Below are 17,097 nucleotides of genomic sequence, written 5' to 3' on the forward strand. Positions count from 1 at the left end.
CCATCGGAGACCCACGGGATGCAGGACCCGGCCTCTGCCACCACCTTTTGTCTGAATGACACACGGGTGTGGTCACCCACAGATCACACCATCACGTGCTGGACATAATGGTATGTGTATGGGGGGTGATGGTTTGTCATTAAACAGCTTGCTGTGCTGCAGGAACGCTGGGTGACAACGCGCAGGAGCCTGGGGCAGCAGGCAGGGCAGGTCCACCAGCAAGGTCCCCGGCAGGGCTGTGTCTGTAGGGCTGTGTGGGCCTGAAGCCACCAGCACCTCCAGCTTTCAGCCAGACCCATTCCTCATGTCCATGCTCCCTCTGCTTCCAGGCTTTCAAGCGGGAAAGCTCGTGCAGCAGGACAAGGGTCTCATGTTGACTTCAGCTGAATGGATCTGCTGCATTTTGGGGGGAGGGGGGGAAAAAAAGCAGCGATTTTTCTGCTGCCACAGAGTCCTTGAATGCTGCTCAGGAGACCCTCAGCTTCTCACATACCAGCCTGCTCTGGGCAGCACACGCCATACAGCACCCCGATCCCACACAGTTAAAGCCAAACTAATGCAAGGGTGATTGCTCAGTTTGGAAGGGTCAGCTGCAGTGCACATCAGGAGAAACCTGACCTTCCCAAAAGCCTTCTGGGGGTTTCCCACACTGAACCGCCTCCTCCAGAGGTCAGACGGGCATCAGTGCATCAGGAGAAGCCACAGCAGCACCAATTAGATCAGTTTTAACACATAGAGTACACCCAGACTATTATTGTGGCTGGGCAGCTGGAGTGCTGTTTCCCCAGAAGATATAATTACTCACAAAATTAAGATGTTCCCTTCACTGCTGCAGACCAGTCTCCTAGGCTCATTAGTTCCCTCAAAAGAGACAGTAAGGATGGGAGATGTTATCTGCAAGAACTGAGGCAGGACAAGAGCTCTATGAACAGGAGCAGCTAGCAGGACCCGGGATTTTTTCTTCTTGGAGCTGACAATGTCACCAGCATGAGTCAGAGTGGGAGTGAGCGTGCACTACAAAATCATTTAAGAGCAGGTATGTCTATAAAGGCTGAAGAAAATGACAAAGTCACAATAATTACAGATCTAAACAGAGGGACCACCACTTAAATCCATGGCACAGGACAGATTAGGGCTCGATCAGCAGCCAGTTAGATTTTGGGGTAACATCTTTGCAGTGGTCGATCAAAAGAAGCCGAGAAACACTCTCCACTGAACAGAGTTCTGTATCATCTCACCGTGAGAGCGAGAGGCTCCAAGAGCAGGAACAGCACTTGCTTCGGCCTCAACCAACCTCCTCGGTGTTTTTAGACTGACTGGTATCAACAAGCCTGGCTATTGCCACCCGTCTCTTCAAGTGCTTTATTTCCAGGACAACATGTCCACCTCAATGGGCATTCGCACCCCCAGAAGCGCTTTTGCAGCACCAGCTGAGAGGAGCGGCGTTACCTGGGGCGTAGGCAGGTTGTCATTCACTGATGGATCCAGCAGAAGAGCTAACCCCGCGCCCACAAGTGTGCATTTAAATGATTTCCTAAGGAAAAGCCTTAAGATGTAACCAACAGACTTTTCTCATGTACGCTGTGTTCACCCATACAATGTGCAATGACTCATGGCCACGTTAAATAGATATTTATAGCTGCATTTCTTTTAAGTTCTGCAATGACAATATATTGTAAGTATGACCTCAACACAAGTGAAGAGCAGCAGTGTTCTCTACTACAAATCTGGGAGGGGGTGGGGGGAAGTCTCTCTGCAAAGGAATGAGCAATTAAGTATTTGTACCATTTGGAAACCATGAATCAACTCACACGATCCAAGATTTGTGCATTTAATAGAAGTGGTGATTTTACTACCACAAGTTTTTTGCCACTAGTACGGCAAAGATAACAGACACAAACAACTGATAAAATTTTTTTTTATTATTCACTTTTGAATTCTTTTACACTTTCCTGATTATTTCGTGTAAGGTGAAACTAGAACTGTTTAAAAGACATACACAAATCTAGTACATCAATAACCAGGTATTTCTTTTTGCTATACTATTCTCACAACCACGTGTGTGCTAGGCAATATAACCGTCACAGAAGCAAACTTTAGGCAGAATACTGGTCAGTAAAAACAAAGCGAAAAGAGCTACCAGATATACAGACAGGCTCGGTTCCACATTCACTACTGCATTTATCAAGCGCCAAGTATTAACTGCACAATTTGTTCAGCTAGTAGAGGGGAGTTTTAAAATCAGTGCATGAAATTCTCTCCAGCAGACAGATGGACAGACGAACAGATGAATCCTATACCTAAGTGGAATGTGAAGGTAGGGGGATGATACCGCGAGACTGATAGGTGACTATTCCTAATCTTTTCCACTGCATTATTCACGCAACTCTTATTAGGTTTTATTTAATGGGACATGTTTGAAACATAACTAGGTGAGGACGTTTGGAGCTCAAATATCACAAGTTACAAGCGTTGCAAACGTGTAGGCCTGCATTCCAGTACAATAAGTGGGAAATCCTGAATATTTGAGCCAGATCCCGGTACTACCAAAAAAATGGCAGCCAAGAGCTGAAGACTGCAAGAGCGCTGGCAGCTCTCAAACATCCAAGAAAGAAACCTGTCCTCGAGCAGGCTCAGGTCTCACCCACCATCCTGACATCACCCACAATCAAAGAAAGGATGACGCGTACGTGGGAGTCCTGAATTGCTTTAATGGAGTTTAAACAGGTGAGAGGGTCGAGGATGAACAGAGTCCAATGGGAGAAAAATTTCTAGAAAGTGAACTTAAAGATGGCTCAGTGGGTTACTTAAGTCGTTTACAGGATAAATTCAAAATAGGAATACCATGGAGATTTTGATTCACCTAAGAGTAAAGTAATGCAAAAGTGGCAGATCGCTTCATGGTATCATCCAAACTAATAAGGCCATTCAAAAAATTGAATCTTCTCCTATTGCAAGTCCATGGTAGCGAACCAAGAATTCTCACTACTGAAGAATATCTAAGGTATAATTAGGTACGTTATTGCTGTGGGAAGGGGCTTAGTCATGCACGTTGTATGAGCATGAAAGCACTTTTAGAAGTCAAATCCCAGTTATCTGCCAGTGTAAAGAGTTTGGAAATCAAGCTGCTAACTCCCCCGTTACCCTCCTCCCCAAAACAAACCCCATCCCCAGAAAGACAGGATTGACAAAAGTGAGTTTTTGACTGAAAGCGGTGCCTCAGACTCGGTTACAAATGTCTACAGAGTGTGCCTGTTAAACTAACCCATAGCAGTGTTACTAACTGGAATGCCATACATCGGACTGTTTTCCTTCCATGCCCCAAGTGTCACAATAGAATCTCTATAACTTTCTGTACAACTTTACAACAGAATTGTACTTCGACTATTTTGGTGCCAAATTAAGCTCGCCAGAGTTACATAATTGATGTCTACTTTTCTACCAATAAGAGTTTTGTAAAGTCAATTGCAATCACAAAACCCATAATCACAGTGTTCAGTTAAAAATATAAACACGGTAATCATAACTGTAAATGTTCATAATAGGAAAGTTCGGAATGCCATTATAATAACCGACCTCCGCTTTAAGTACACAAAACACCAACCAACCGTTTTTACCCCACAGACAGTTTTTGCTACGTTGAGGTTGTGAAAGTCGATGTACTATTCTTTTTGCTTGTCGCACAAAGGGATATATGTGTAGGATACAGGGTGACATTGAACATATAGTGAAGCGTGACAGCCATTAGTTCTCTCCCTCCCCAGCGTCCCCTTCATCTCCCTGGTTTTCCGACGTCCATAGCTGTAAGAAAATACAAACGCATGTTTATGCTGAAAGCACACAGTTAATTACAATTGTCAGGAAAGGGAAGACAGCACAATTAGCAGTAGCTGTGCAATTTTCTCAGCTAAGAGCAATACAGACCTGAACTTCACAGTACCGCTAAATAATAATGATCTAGAAGACAGACGCGATTACAAGCAATAAGCCAGCAAAAGCTTGCAGGCTCAACACAAGGACAAGCTGGCTGTTGAGAACTTACAAACTGCACTTTCTGTTACAGAAAAGCTGAGTTTGTTACAATGGTTAACAAGCGACTTCTGGTTTAAACAAGCAAATCTAACTGCTCTGGTTACAAAAAGCACTGCAGTTAAGACATGTGGTTAATGCTTCAGAAAAGGCTTTTAACAGCACAGAACTACCTTAGTCTTCAGAGTCCAGCAGCCTAAGGAAGTAACAGCGCACAGTGCAGCGGTTTGCCCCATGGTACTTACAGTGAGGTTGTCCCTAAGCAGCTGCATGATCAGAGTGCTGTCTTTGTAAGACTCTTCATTCAGCGTGTCCAGCTCTGCTATTGCTTCATCAAACGCCTAAAAATATGTAAGACAGCACTTTCACACTCTGCTCTCTGAATTCACTTCTGCTTACACAGAGCTCACTAATTTGCCACGTTACTATTCAAATTCTGTGACAAAAGCATCCGGTATTTTTCTTTTCCACCAAGAGAAGAAACGTAAACCAAAGCGAGCACCAGAACACTAGACACCAGCGGGAAAACATAAGTCTTCAGGGAGGTCCAGATGAAAGCCCAGAACAACTTTACTACCATGGCAATACCAAGGACTGAAGAGGCAAGCGCACTCTCTGTCATACTGAAGACAGACTCGCACAGCTTGCAGTTGGGTTTCCAAGAACACCACTTAAAAGCAATACTTTCATTAAAAATTAAGGTCTCACTGGTCTAAATTGGCAGTAAAAGACAAAGGTACCATTAAATTGATATATAAATATAGTACATGAGTAAGTAAGAAAGAAAATGGAAGACAAATTTTTTTTGATGGCGGAGTGGGAGGTTTTGTATTTCTTTTCAAACCAGCATAGGAAATCAGATTAGAGACTAATAAAGCCTTTCTCCCCATCAATCAGTTACACATGAAAACCCATGCTGCAAGTTTGAGAGCTATGAATAAGTGCAAATTCTTCATTCAGGTTCCATGCAGCTGTAAGCATATTAACTAAAAAAGCAGGAACAGCAGCAGCATTGTACACAGCAAAACATCACTTTTGTTACAAAATATTATTGAAGTGCATATTAATACAAAGATTCACATAATGCAATATTCTTTGAGTTACCAGACAATTTTCAGACACAAAAAGCTCTCTTTAGAAGGCTCTAATCCTATTTTAGGGAGAAGGAGGCTAAGAAAAAAAAAGTGACTAGCTATTTGCTTGGTACAACCCATCACACAAGCTCTTTTTGGAGAGGCGGGCACACACACGCAGGTACACAACAATATTTAGAGCTACAACCATAGTCACAAAGACAACACTTCCTGTATTTGCTAAGTGTTCAAATTTCAAGTAAATATTTCACTTCAGAAGGGCTAAATTAATCCAGGTGTTTTCAAAATTGACAAAAGCGCATTTTAAGAAAATTACATGGACATAAGAAGAGGCACTTCGTCTCCCCTTTCACTGGATCAACTGCACTAGCAAATTAGCTTTTCTTAAAGCTAAGATAGTCTGGCTAACTTACCTGAAAATAGACGATGATGACAATAGTTTAAAGATGAGAGCATTTTTAAGGAATTTGATATACAAAAGCATGATCATCTACAAAGTGCTGCTGCAACCATGTAATTATCTCCTTAGCGTCCACAAAAATCAGTAATATGAAGAGTCTGCTTACCGTCTTTGCCAGATTACAAGCTTTCTCAGGAGAATTTAGTATCTCATAGTAGAAGACAGAGAAATTTAGAGCCAAACCAAGTCGAATGGGGTGTGTTGGCTGCATCTCTTTCTTGCTAATTTCAAATGCCTCCTGGTAAGCTTGCTGAGAGTTTGCTACCGTTGCTGCAAGAAGCAATTACAATCATATTAATGCACAGTACACCACTGTACTTCACAGGGAAAACTATAATACTCTTGGGAAACTATTATATTCTTAGTCTAGACTATTGTGCCACCAGAAATTCAGTTGCATATGCACAGACACTGGTTTCAATGTTTTTAGATGGAAAAGCCTACCACTGGCTGAGCTATTGAGGCAGAAATATTTGTTCAGATAAAGCTCTGAGACACAGAAATTAAGTTCAACGTTTTAACAGAGACTTAAAATGAAACTTATTCAAAATGAATTCCAACCAGTCTGAGTACATACAAGCTCTACCAAAGTCAAAACGTAATGTGATTAAACACTCACTTCCAGCCTAGCTGAAGAAGCAGTAGTTCTGAATAAATAAATCCAGACAAAACCATATGGGGAAGAAGAGGTACCTAAACTACCTATTTAAACTTAAGGAAGCATTTAGCAGGTAGGTAGTGAACTTTCTATTTCACTTTGGGGTTTCGGAGGAAAGACAACAGTCCCTTCCGGGCTAATGGGTAATAACAAACTCCAGAATGGCATCAAACTAAGTTTGCAAGACATGGACTACATCAGGCACTCACCAGGAATTCAGGCATAGCTCAGCATTACTTTAACATTTCAGGATTCATTGGCTTAGGACCCAGTAACCCAGTATCCCATATTTGTGTGCAGAAAGCTTGCAAACAGTGAAGACTCGTGAGCTAAATTTCTAGTTTAAACAAGAGATGATAGGAACAAAGCATTTTCCATGAGAAAAAAAAACACATTCTCCAGGAAAAGGATTTTACACTGCCAAATACACTTAAGTGATTTGCACCGCACCTGTCTTCAATACTACAGAGCAGTAGCAAAAAGAAATAAATACTTCATGTTAGGGAAAAAGAACACAAGTGTTTTTTATACTTTATTCTGCTCGGCCATCAGCAGAATGAGAGATTTCATCTCTACTTACTTTGTTTATTGTCCCCAGATGCCACCTCTGAGAGGTATCTGTAGTAATCGCCTTTCATTTTCAAATAGAAGACCTTGCTCTCTGGCTGCGTGGCATTGACAATAAGGTATTTATCCAGGAGTTCCTGAGAAAGGAAACCACTTTTTTTTTTTTCCAAGTTACAAAAATAATGCCTGACACAGAGCCTTCATTACAATGGTAAGCATGAACTGTTAAAACACATTAACAATGACTTATACTAATACTCATGCATTAATGACTTTTCCCACTGTTGTCTAAACTCAGAAAAAGAGAGACACTACTTGCAACCTAATCCCTGGAAAGCAGGAAACTTGCTATGTTGAGGCTATCCACAATTCACTCCTGCAGAATCTAATGGCTATCAGGGCTTGAGACTGCAAAGATTTTCCCTGAAATAAACTGATACAAACCTATGTCCACAACCAAGATAATTAAAAGCAGCAGCCTGGCATTAGCACAAGACTGGTCACTTCTGCTGCCACAAACTTGAATTCTATATAGAGCAGTGAAATTACCCAAAACCAACTGATTCTATCTGCAGCTCCAGCTGAAAAGCTGAATAGCGGCACAGTCAGCACACGTGCATTCAGAAAGAGATGCAAAGACTGACAGTACCGACAGCAACTGCTCCCGACTGATCTTTAGCAAACAGAACAGCAATAAAAAGAATCCCTCTGTCTAAGTGAAAGAAATAGCAAAACCAGCTTTGGAGAAGTACACACCTTCTCCATCCGAAAAAAGTACTAAATAAGCCTCAGGATGTCAGCATTCATTAACAAAAAAATTTAAATGGTAGGCCTTTTAGTAGGACTCACGACAGTGCCCCAGATCTAAATTTGTTTTCACGGTGACCCCTAGCCAGTAGCTAGGGTTCTTCAACATTGCCTTGTTTCCTTCTTTATATTTAAAAAAAAATAAATGCTCTTTTATAAAAAATTCCCTAGGAAGCAAACTAGATTACTTAGGAGCTAGAATCGGACCCAAGTATGTGCCTATGCAAAATTATTCCCCCTCTAAGGTGCTGCAGTGTCTACAGCACTAGTAAGATTCCTTAAGCCTCTCTGAAGAATGCTGCAGTACTAACTACTGTTATTTTTGCTGTTGGATTATTACCAGAACATCATTGCAGATATCCTGCAATTCAGCCTCAATTTTCTCACGATATTCTCTTCCCATCTGCTGTTTCTTCTCATTCCTCTCTGTTTTCTGTTCAATGCTGGAAATTACACGCCAGGACGAGCGACGGGCACCAACCACATTCTTGTAGGCAACTGAGAGTAGATTCCTTTCTTCATTGGACAGTTCGTGTCCTTGCTCAGTGACAGCCTTCATAGCAGCAGCCATGTCATCGTAACGCTCAGCCTGTTCAGCCAGTTTGGCTTTCTGTACCAACTCACTTTTATCCATGGCTCTCCTGTAATTAGTGGGGGATAAAAATAGAGAGAAATGTCTCTTGATTGTCTGCACTGTGGAAGTTAATGTTGAAGGGTGAAGCAGAACTCACAGTCACTAATAAGCAGGAAATCTATCAATTCTAATAAAGTGCTATGAAGGGTTTCTTTTTAAGAATTTATTTGACCTTTTGCCAAATACGTGTAATTTCTATGCGTATGTGGCTAATCACAAACCTGAAGACACATAAACGTTATTCTTCAAAATGCAGCAAAATTCATATTAGCATTAAGCACAGCATAGCAGTATGTTCCCTGTGTTAATCTCTCCCCTTTTCTATACTGGCCACAGCTCAGCCTGGGACACTGCATGGTCCGTCTCAGAAACCACCACTTTTGGTTGTTTCTTGGTAGTTTTTGGGTTTGTTTTTTTTTTTTTCTTTTTTCATTTGTTTCCCCCACCCCCACCCCCCCCGCAGCAACTACTTTGGAGCATTGAAGCACTGGACAGCTCCTCCTGACACTGAAGATTTTTTGCACACTACAGGAGATGTTTCTGTGGGTTTAAATAAACCACACCCAATAAAGCTGTTGTAGTTGGCACCTATGGAAAGTACATTTATACTGTTCTGCCAAAAAACTGGTTTGGTTTTGGTTGTTTTTTTTTTTTTTTTTTTTATGCATATAATATATATATATATAAAATAGACAATTCTAGACAGCTAGGATGGCTGCAGTCTCAGGTTTTTAAAACCTTCTAAATAACCCAAAACTCAAATGGGATGTGGCCCATGTGATCATGGTCACTACTGCAAAACTAGTTGCTTATATGGAAACAACTTGTTTATCATTTCTGATAATGCAGTTTAGCAACTGAAGCCAAGAAAAACACATCACATGAGCACAAGGTCCCTGAAGAGCTTAAGCAACGAAAAATGCAGTTAGTAAGGAATGTGTCAGTGAGGCAGCTTGTGTTGCTTACTTCTACAAGACAATGCTAACATGTAGTTAATTCGGCCATTGAGCTACCAACCTTATACTCAGCCACCTAGGGCCAGGTTCACAGGAGAACTTAAACAAGTTTCTTTGCCTTTATCAAAGTAAGTGGATCTCAGTACCTCATAAACTCCCAGAGGCCCCAGATTCATCTGTAAAATTTCTCCAGGTGCATAGGTTCACTTTTGGACAGACCCAGAACTTTTATTCTTGGCAGTACTGAGCAATAACGTTCCTCTCCTACTCCCTAAATCCTAATCAGGACTCTCACTGTCCAGATAAGGAGTTTTCAGGCTGAGACCCAACAGCCTAAAAACAACTTCTAAAAGAACAATAAAAAGCAAACAAGAACCATAAGTTCACAAATGTCTGTCATTGGTTTCTGTTCATTAGACAAATATCTACAGCCCTATTAGAAAGAACCAACAGGCTGAAAGCAATTGCTGCAGCCTTCTCTCTTTGAAGATCCCAGTCTGACAGGCTCCTGATGGAGAATGTCTCACACACACTGCTCATCTTGTATTTTAATCCAAGTTATCACCCATTACACTATTATACAGCAAAACCGGTCCCCTATACTAAATCCTCAACCAGCACAATGAGATGCAGACCCAAATTCCCATCATGTGTATGAGCAGTTTCAGAGTTTCCCACTGCCAAGGATGGAGTCCTAACTACAAAATTATTTTGAGATGAGCATATTCAATCCCTCCAGCTGGAGATACTCCACTTCAGCAAAAAAAAAGTATCACCCAAGATATCAAGCCAAACATTGCTATTTCACATGAAAGCTCTTAAAAGTAAACCCAGCGACAACATGTCCTACCTGCTATGTATTTTCAAGTCACTTTTGTTCCTGCTTGTGGTTGATCCTTTGTAGATGTAGCCTAATGCATTCATCCACGAAAGGCACACAAGTAAGGATATGCCATGCTAAAACCAGCCTCCTGGAAAGAGACCTCTTGCAGACTTGTAAGTAAAGGTGGGCTGCAGTTCAGTTCCATCTCAAATACTGCGATAAACTAGTGGATTCTGGCACCTATTAAAAGGTGACACACAGACTTCAGATCGAAGCCCTCAATAAGACAGACTGACTGTGGGTAGTAGTGTGACAAGTTCTTGTAAGGCATGATTAATCTGGCTCTCTCTTCCCCAAGAAGCTTTTACCACAGGGATATGCTACATTAGCATTGACATCTGCAGACCTACCAAAAGGGTAGTTCCTCAGGATGGAAAGGGATAAATGGGATTTGTGATGCGCATTCTTTTCTCCCTGCTCTGAAGTGTATCATAGTACTGATGCATAACAAGCCTAGAAATCATCAGATCATTGAGAAAACCCATCCCAACTTTTCACTGTTCAGTCTATCAAACCTCATAAACCATTCCCTTAACTCAGCACTAAATTTAGACTCTGTGCTTAACACAGGAAGTAATTTGTGAGTGGCATTTCTCTACCCACGCACTAAAATGTGAATATGAACAAAGTACACCTGAAGAGTGCTTTTTAAGTTACAAGAGCTGATTTTAAGTAATAGGGCATTTAAACAAAACAGTTTCAGAGCAGTTCTAGTTTTCTCACAGTCTCAACAGCTTCTAGAAGCATTTCTATTGCAACTGTTTTATCTTCTCCTCTTCTTCTTATGGAATGTGATTATTATGTAGAAAAAGCCTGCTTGTTGAAGTCGAGAGGCAAGTAGCTCCAACAGAGTTTACATTTGCTATTGAAAGGTCAGTTTTATCTTTGATCTGCAGTTTGCCAATAGTGGTCTAATTTGTAGACAAGTAATCCCTGCAGAATTTTTTAATGTTTACAAACAATATAGTTTAGTTTAGAGATGGTGCAGAGTTTGTTTTATCAAGCTCACTGACATATTTATGTTTAGATGCAAGTCAGTTCACAGCAGTCAATGGGTTCATATAAGGCCACATGAGGGAACTGCAAGGGCATAAAGACCTAGTGGACAAAAGAAATCCAGAAACCAGTTTAACTTATCAATTATACAGGCGAAATACCAGCACAAAGCATTAGAATGTTGTTTCTCACCAAACAACTTTCCTCAGTCATGTAACTAATTTATGCACATCTTAAATGTAACTCAAACTGATTACTGAAGATGGAGTTCCTCAGAACTTCAGTGGCTTAGTTCTGACATAAAAATTCAGTATACAAGGGCTTGAGTTGTGTAATTAATGCATCTTAATATCTGTACTGTTAGTAGGTTTGCTATGAAACACAAAGTATTATTCAATAACATGGATTTAACAGACCTTAAATGCAGGAAGAAAATCACTGCCCACACCAAAATCAGCAATCGACAGTAAGCCTACCATTATTTTGTTCACAAGGTGCTGCATAAAGGAACACTTAAAATCCTTATTTGATTCTCCATTGCTTACCTTGTTAGAAGCTTGGAGAGAGCTTTGCAGAGCTATGCTGGCTTGAGCTCCAAAAGAGGGAAGTGTTTGCCAGAAGGAAAAAAGATACAAGGAAAGGAGTGATGTTTGAAAAGGCAAAGAAGCAACTATCAGTTAAAACTGGTCCCTCCCATAGAGGAGATGAAAGCCACACTCTAACAATGGATCAGTGTGCCACAGTCTGAAACAAGCAAAGCCTACAGCTAAAAATACTCCTAGGCCACAAACAGAAGCCATCTAACAAAGGTTACCTGCAGCTAGGAGCAAAACACACAAAGGTGACGAACAGGAGGCCGACAGGAATGGTCTATTCTAGCACTAACGAAGCCATGCCATGTCGGCAAGGGGGAAAGACAGAGGATGGAAAAAGGAGCGGAGACGTGCAGATCACAGCCATGGAGGAGGCCTGACAGTTGCCCGTTCTAAGCAGAAGATTCTTACATCACATGCGTTAATACATTTCAAATTCTTAAGACTTTGTCTTAAGAATCTGTCAAATCACAACTTAGTAGCCCTCCAAAAAGAAGTGGCTGGACACTATTTACCATGAGGAATGCCAACCACTAGCCAGCAGTTGCAGCCAATAGTACCAGCTGCCAGGAATTTGAATCACCCTAAATCCCACACTCAAAACATATTTTTTTTTATTATTATTTTTATTTGTCTACCTCCCATACAGCCCAAGTTTTTCAAGCTCTCTTACAAATGTAGAATAGCATGTATACAGGTACTAAAAGTCCTTGCTTCCCACTCCCAGAAAAGCTTTACGCCTGTGTAGACAAGACTCTGAAACGTATTACAAAGCATCAGAAGTAGAGAATCAAAGGTCAGAAACTGTAAAACACATCTGTTTGTAACTGCCTTGCTACTTTTAGTGGAAGATGCAGTAAGAAGGGGATGGTGCAACCACCCCGGGAACAGCACCTGAAGTCAGTAGTATGCCCACAGATCTTTCAAGAGTGGATGGACACAGAGACCTGGAGGGTTACAGCTCAGTTAACAGCTGAGGAGTAAAACATACAGATAATGTTCTTCAGAAGACTGCAGGAGCTTGAGAACTGTATCTTACTGCTTAGCAGTTACTACATCTGCTTCATAGCCTTTATGGTTTCCAATCTCAATGAGCTGTTTAGGACAAAGCCAAAACAGATCAGAAGTAACTGTGTTTAAAGTCTGCAGAAATCAAATGAAAACTGACGCTGAAAAAAAATCTGGCTTATATAACATATTGAACTGACAAGACAATACTAATAAGCCTACGTTGGCCTGAAGTCTGCTGCTCTCGATGACCTGTTCTTCTGATGCTAATTAAGTCATTGATTTTTGTGTACTGTTTCTCTCTTTATAGCAAGCATTAGAATCTGTCAGACAAACACTTCCACTTTGTAAAAAAAAATTGGTGAGAAAGCAGTGTGGTTACTGGTGTGACGTGCTGGTCCCTAATGAATCAGGTAGAGATGGAGGTTAATAGATCTGCATGTTTCACTGGGAGAAATGAATGTAAAACCTGATTTGGTGAAATGGGATGCAACCATACTTCTCAGTCACAAATTCTGTAAGTCCACTCAAATTATAACAGAAAAAGCAGCAGACTGGTACAGAATTTGTGGTTCAATCTTCCAACTATACGTGAACATACCTTATTTGATTTCTGGATGGGCAATTCATCCCAAAATTAAACATTCACATGAGGTAAAATTACAGGCCTATAATTACAGAGAGTAAGAGCTTTGGAGATACTATTTCTAAAACAAACGGAAAATCCTTCTCCAAAATTCAGGTACACACATGCTGACACAAGTATCTGCATTATGCTGATGGCATTCACTGTCAAGTAGGCATCGCTAGATGTTCTTTATCGGAAAGGAATCAACTCTCTTTAAACGCAGTGCAAGGAACCTTCCTTGCTTTATTGCAGTATTAGGCATTTGACTTCATTAGTTGCGTTTCTCTATTTTGCTTCCCTCAAAGGCTACCATGTATTGTTAAATAACTGATCAGAAAATGAACATGTCTGACAAGATCTGAACAGTGAAACCTTCCACAACTGTCAAAAGCAAGTTCAGTAAAATATACTGTAAATATAATCAGGGAAAAAGGAAAATGACTTCATAGTTGTGATATTCTTGCTGACCTTGTGCAGCACATAACTTTAGCCTCCTCTGCATCTCCTGATTAACCGTATGCCCTGGCCTTCAGCTCAAATCTTTATGCAAATGTTCAGATAAAATTAACATTCTATAAAGCCATGCCTACTCTGGCCATCTTCTGCTTCCTAAAACCGACCAATATAATTTTTGAATAAAACTACATTCAACGGTATTCAATCTCAATAGACAACTATGAAATTTCTGTGATAAGTACCAATAGCGTGTATAGGGACACTGCTACTGCATGGACAACTTAAATTTAATGACAGCAGCCTTGTTCTTAATGTCATTTAAACGAGGGGCTGCAGGCTGAAAAGCACTGCATTACTACATACCTATGGCAGTTCGCACAGGACAGCTGCAGGTGGAGACAAGCACGCAGTCCTAAAGTACAATATACTTACATGGTAACACCTTTTTGTTTCAACTAGCAGATTTGTTTTTGGCTACAGTCCAGGTGGAAATAGTGAGTTATCCCAAAAAATCTTCCCCCAGGCATAAAGTTCATGCCAAACTAATGTGTTCATATCACGGGTAAATCACTTTTGTTAATAATAAACTGAGAGCATTTATATTACAGGGTGGGGCAAAAAGTGTGGCCATATAAAAGACACACTACTATAACGCCTAGTCTTACTGGGATGTATTAGGATACCAGACAGATTAGAGTGCTAGCTTTTTACCTCATTATTCAAATCATTATTTACTTAACTCCTCCTCATCTGAGTTTATTCACATGCAGCACAAAAAGCTGCATACTGGCAAAGGCCTGCTTAGAAAAAAAAAAAAAAAAAAAGACTCAACATCAAAATAGCAGAGATCAGAACATGCGGTACTGACATAATGAGGTTGAGAAAACTGCACTAGGCCCATCTGTGCAATGAGTCTAGCACTTTATCGGTACCGATTTAATAAACAAAATATTATACAGGGGGTATTTTTCAGTCCTTTATATTAAAGAGTGAAAAAGGCATTAGCATTCTCGTTTTCTTTTCCAGACCAGTTTATGTCTTATTATTATCACTTTAAAATAAAAGCAAGCTTTTATTTTCATAAAGAAAGATTAAAATTTGACCGAGGTGTCCTACAGCAGTGAATGTGTAAGGACACAAATATTGCTACAGCCACTGAAGTTACAAAACGTTACAAATGTTCTCAAACTCTCTGATATTTTTATGTAGGAATTTAGCTTTTATGGTGCTGCATGATGTGCAATTTGTCTTCCTACCACTAGAAAAGTTATTTTAACTATTAACAAGGAATTTAGCTGAAAGCAACAGATTTATATTGTGATCTTTGCACTAGATGCATTTTCGCTCCCATATGCTAACAAGGGGACTGTATGCCGGGGGACACAGGGACATTCGATCATCCCAATTAACATCTGATTATACATACCTCAAATAAAACCTACGGTTGTTAGTTTGGGGTTACTGCCCAGCCTTCTTGTAGACTGGGGCTGGCTTGAAGCAACCTTCTTTCCCTCTGGAGTCCTCCCTAAACACATCTCTATTCCCAAACGGACACAAATGAACAAAACTGGAAAAATAATAATAAAATCATTTTGGTTCATTCTAAAGCGTTCACGGGATTGCTCTAATCGCCTCTGGTCATCCTAGGTGAGCAGGCTCAGACCGACCGGCTCCGAAACGGCCCGCGGGGAGGGCCCAGCGCTTCGCCTGGGCACGGAGCTCCTGCTCTGGTGAACTGGGGTGCGACTGGGGGGGGAGGGTGGGGGTGTGTGTGAAGGCCTGGGGACGAGGCGGGCTGTGACTGGTACCGGCCCTGCCGCGGCGGGGCTCGCCTGCCTTCCTCCCCGGGGAGCCCTTCACGGTACAGGTGTGCGCGGCCGGCCTCGCCCTCCGGGGGAGCCAGTGACTCACTGCGGGCGGGGCAGAGCCGGGCGCCGGGGGAGGAGGCGGCGCCGCCCGCCCAGGCTCCGCAGCGGCAGCCGAGGGAGGGTCACACCGTTACTCGGAACGGGGAGGAGGGAGGCAGGACCCTCCCGCGCCGCTCCGGAGGCAGCCCCCGCGGCCTGCTGCGGCCTCCGACGCCCCTCCCCGCCGCGGGGCTGCGCCGGCCGGGGGGGAGGGGAATGGGGGGGGTAGGCCGGGGAGGCCTCCCCCGCACGCTCCCGCGGGGCCCCAGCGACGGGGGAAGAAGAAGGGATGCGGGGGGGAGCCCGGGCGGCGGGCGGAGAATGGCCCGGGACCCTCACCTGGCGGAGACGGCGGCGCGGCGGCCTGGATCCCGGCGGGCGAAGCGACTCGGAGCGCGGCGGCCGCTCGGCGCACGCACACACACCCTGCGGCGCTGCGGCCCCGCTTCCGGCGCCGCCGACACGCCCCTTCCGGCGCCAGGGGGCGCCACCGCCCCTCCCGCCTCCCTATTGGGCCGGCGGGCGCCAGACGGCTCTCGGTTGCTATAGCGACGGAAGGGGGGGGCGGGCCGGGGGGAGGTCGGGCGCGCGTCGCGGCCATCACCTCAGCCCCCTCCGTCTCCGCAGCCCCCTCAGCCGCCGCCATCCCGCCGCGGGCGGGCCCGGCTCCGTCGCCCAGCGCCCGGCAGAGGGAGCTGGGCCAGGCCGCAGGGAGGGCGGCTCTGTGTCCTCAGGGCGGTGGTCCCGCAGGGAGCCTGAGGTGGCCGAGGGCCTGGCGGACCCGGAGGCCCCTGCCTGCTGCATGAACCCACCGCGGGCTGCAGAGGAGGCAGGGCCTGCTTAGTCTGTCATACCTTGGCACCTTTTAAACTGTGAGGTCTTTGTCTCGTTTGAGCTGGTTTCACACGTGTAGGGCCATCCCTGGTGCATCTCTGGTCAATGCCGGCTGCCATGAAGAGGTGGGTGGGTTTCCAGGGGGAAGAGCTGCTCTGGCTGGGAAGTGCAGCAACTTCTTGAGCAACAAGAAGAGTGCATTTTTGGTTTTCTTGCCATTTCTTGCAACTGATCTCTGGTTGAACCTCATGACAAGGGACACCTCTGCAGACCACAAACGGGTGCCGTTCTGCACTGCATCATATCAGTAAAAGTTCACAAATGCTTTGAATTACAAGGTCACCTTTAAACACTGCCTTAGTAGTGTCTCCTCCCTACAATTTAAATTGCATGTTTTCACTGAAAAAACAAGATCCTTATCAGCTAGGTAAGTTTTATGCAACTGTAATAAATGACGTTTACTAGAGAAATGGAGAGAGCGAGCATTTTTGGGGCATGAGGGAAAGTCTAGCTTGGTCTCCAAGAAGGAATCCAAGGAAAAGCGTTCAATTTTATAATGCATGTAATTCTTTTGGATAAGAAGTGAC

At 43.2% G+C, this 17,097-nt stretch overlaps 1 protein-coding gene across 2 annotated transcripts; it reads right to left on the bottom strand.

Moving 5' to 3' along the window:
• Nucleotides 1-1,904: 1,904 nt before the first annotated feature.
• On the bottom strand, nucleotides 1,905-16,119 carry YWHAB (tyrosine 3-monooxygenase/tryptophan 5-monooxygenase activation protein beta). 2 transcript variants are annotated; one of them, XM_082491308.1, is made up of 6 exons: nucleotides 16,016-16,119; nucleotides 7,956-8,256; nucleotides 6,822-6,945; nucleotides 5,690-5,853; nucleotides 4,275-4,370; nucleotides 1,905-3,801 (listed from the first exon to the last, which is right to left on the bottom strand). In XM_082491308.1, the coding sequence occupies exons 2-6, from the start codon at nucleotides 8,247-8,249 to the stop codon at nucleotides 3,745-3,747; spliced, it is 735 nt and encodes a 244-aa protein (XP_082347434.1). In that variant the 5' UTR covers nucleotides 8,250-8,256; nucleotides 16,016-16,119; the 3' UTR covers nucleotides 1,905-3,744. The 2 variants fall into 2 exon arrangements, with proteins under 2 accessions (XP_082347434.1, XP_082347435.1); XM_082491309.1 differs by lacking the exon at nucleotides 16,016-16,119 and adding an exon at nucleotides 11,630-11,677.
• Between the last annotated feature and the right edge of the window lie 978 nt (nucleotides 16,120-17,097).

The sequence above is a fragment of the Vanellus vanellus genome (assembly GCF_965231255.1).
Source record: "Vanellus vanellus genome assembly, chromosome: 15".
NCBI classification, from domain to species: Eukaryota; Metazoa; Chordata; class Aves; order Charadriiformes; family Charadriidae; genus Vanellus; species Vanellus vanellus.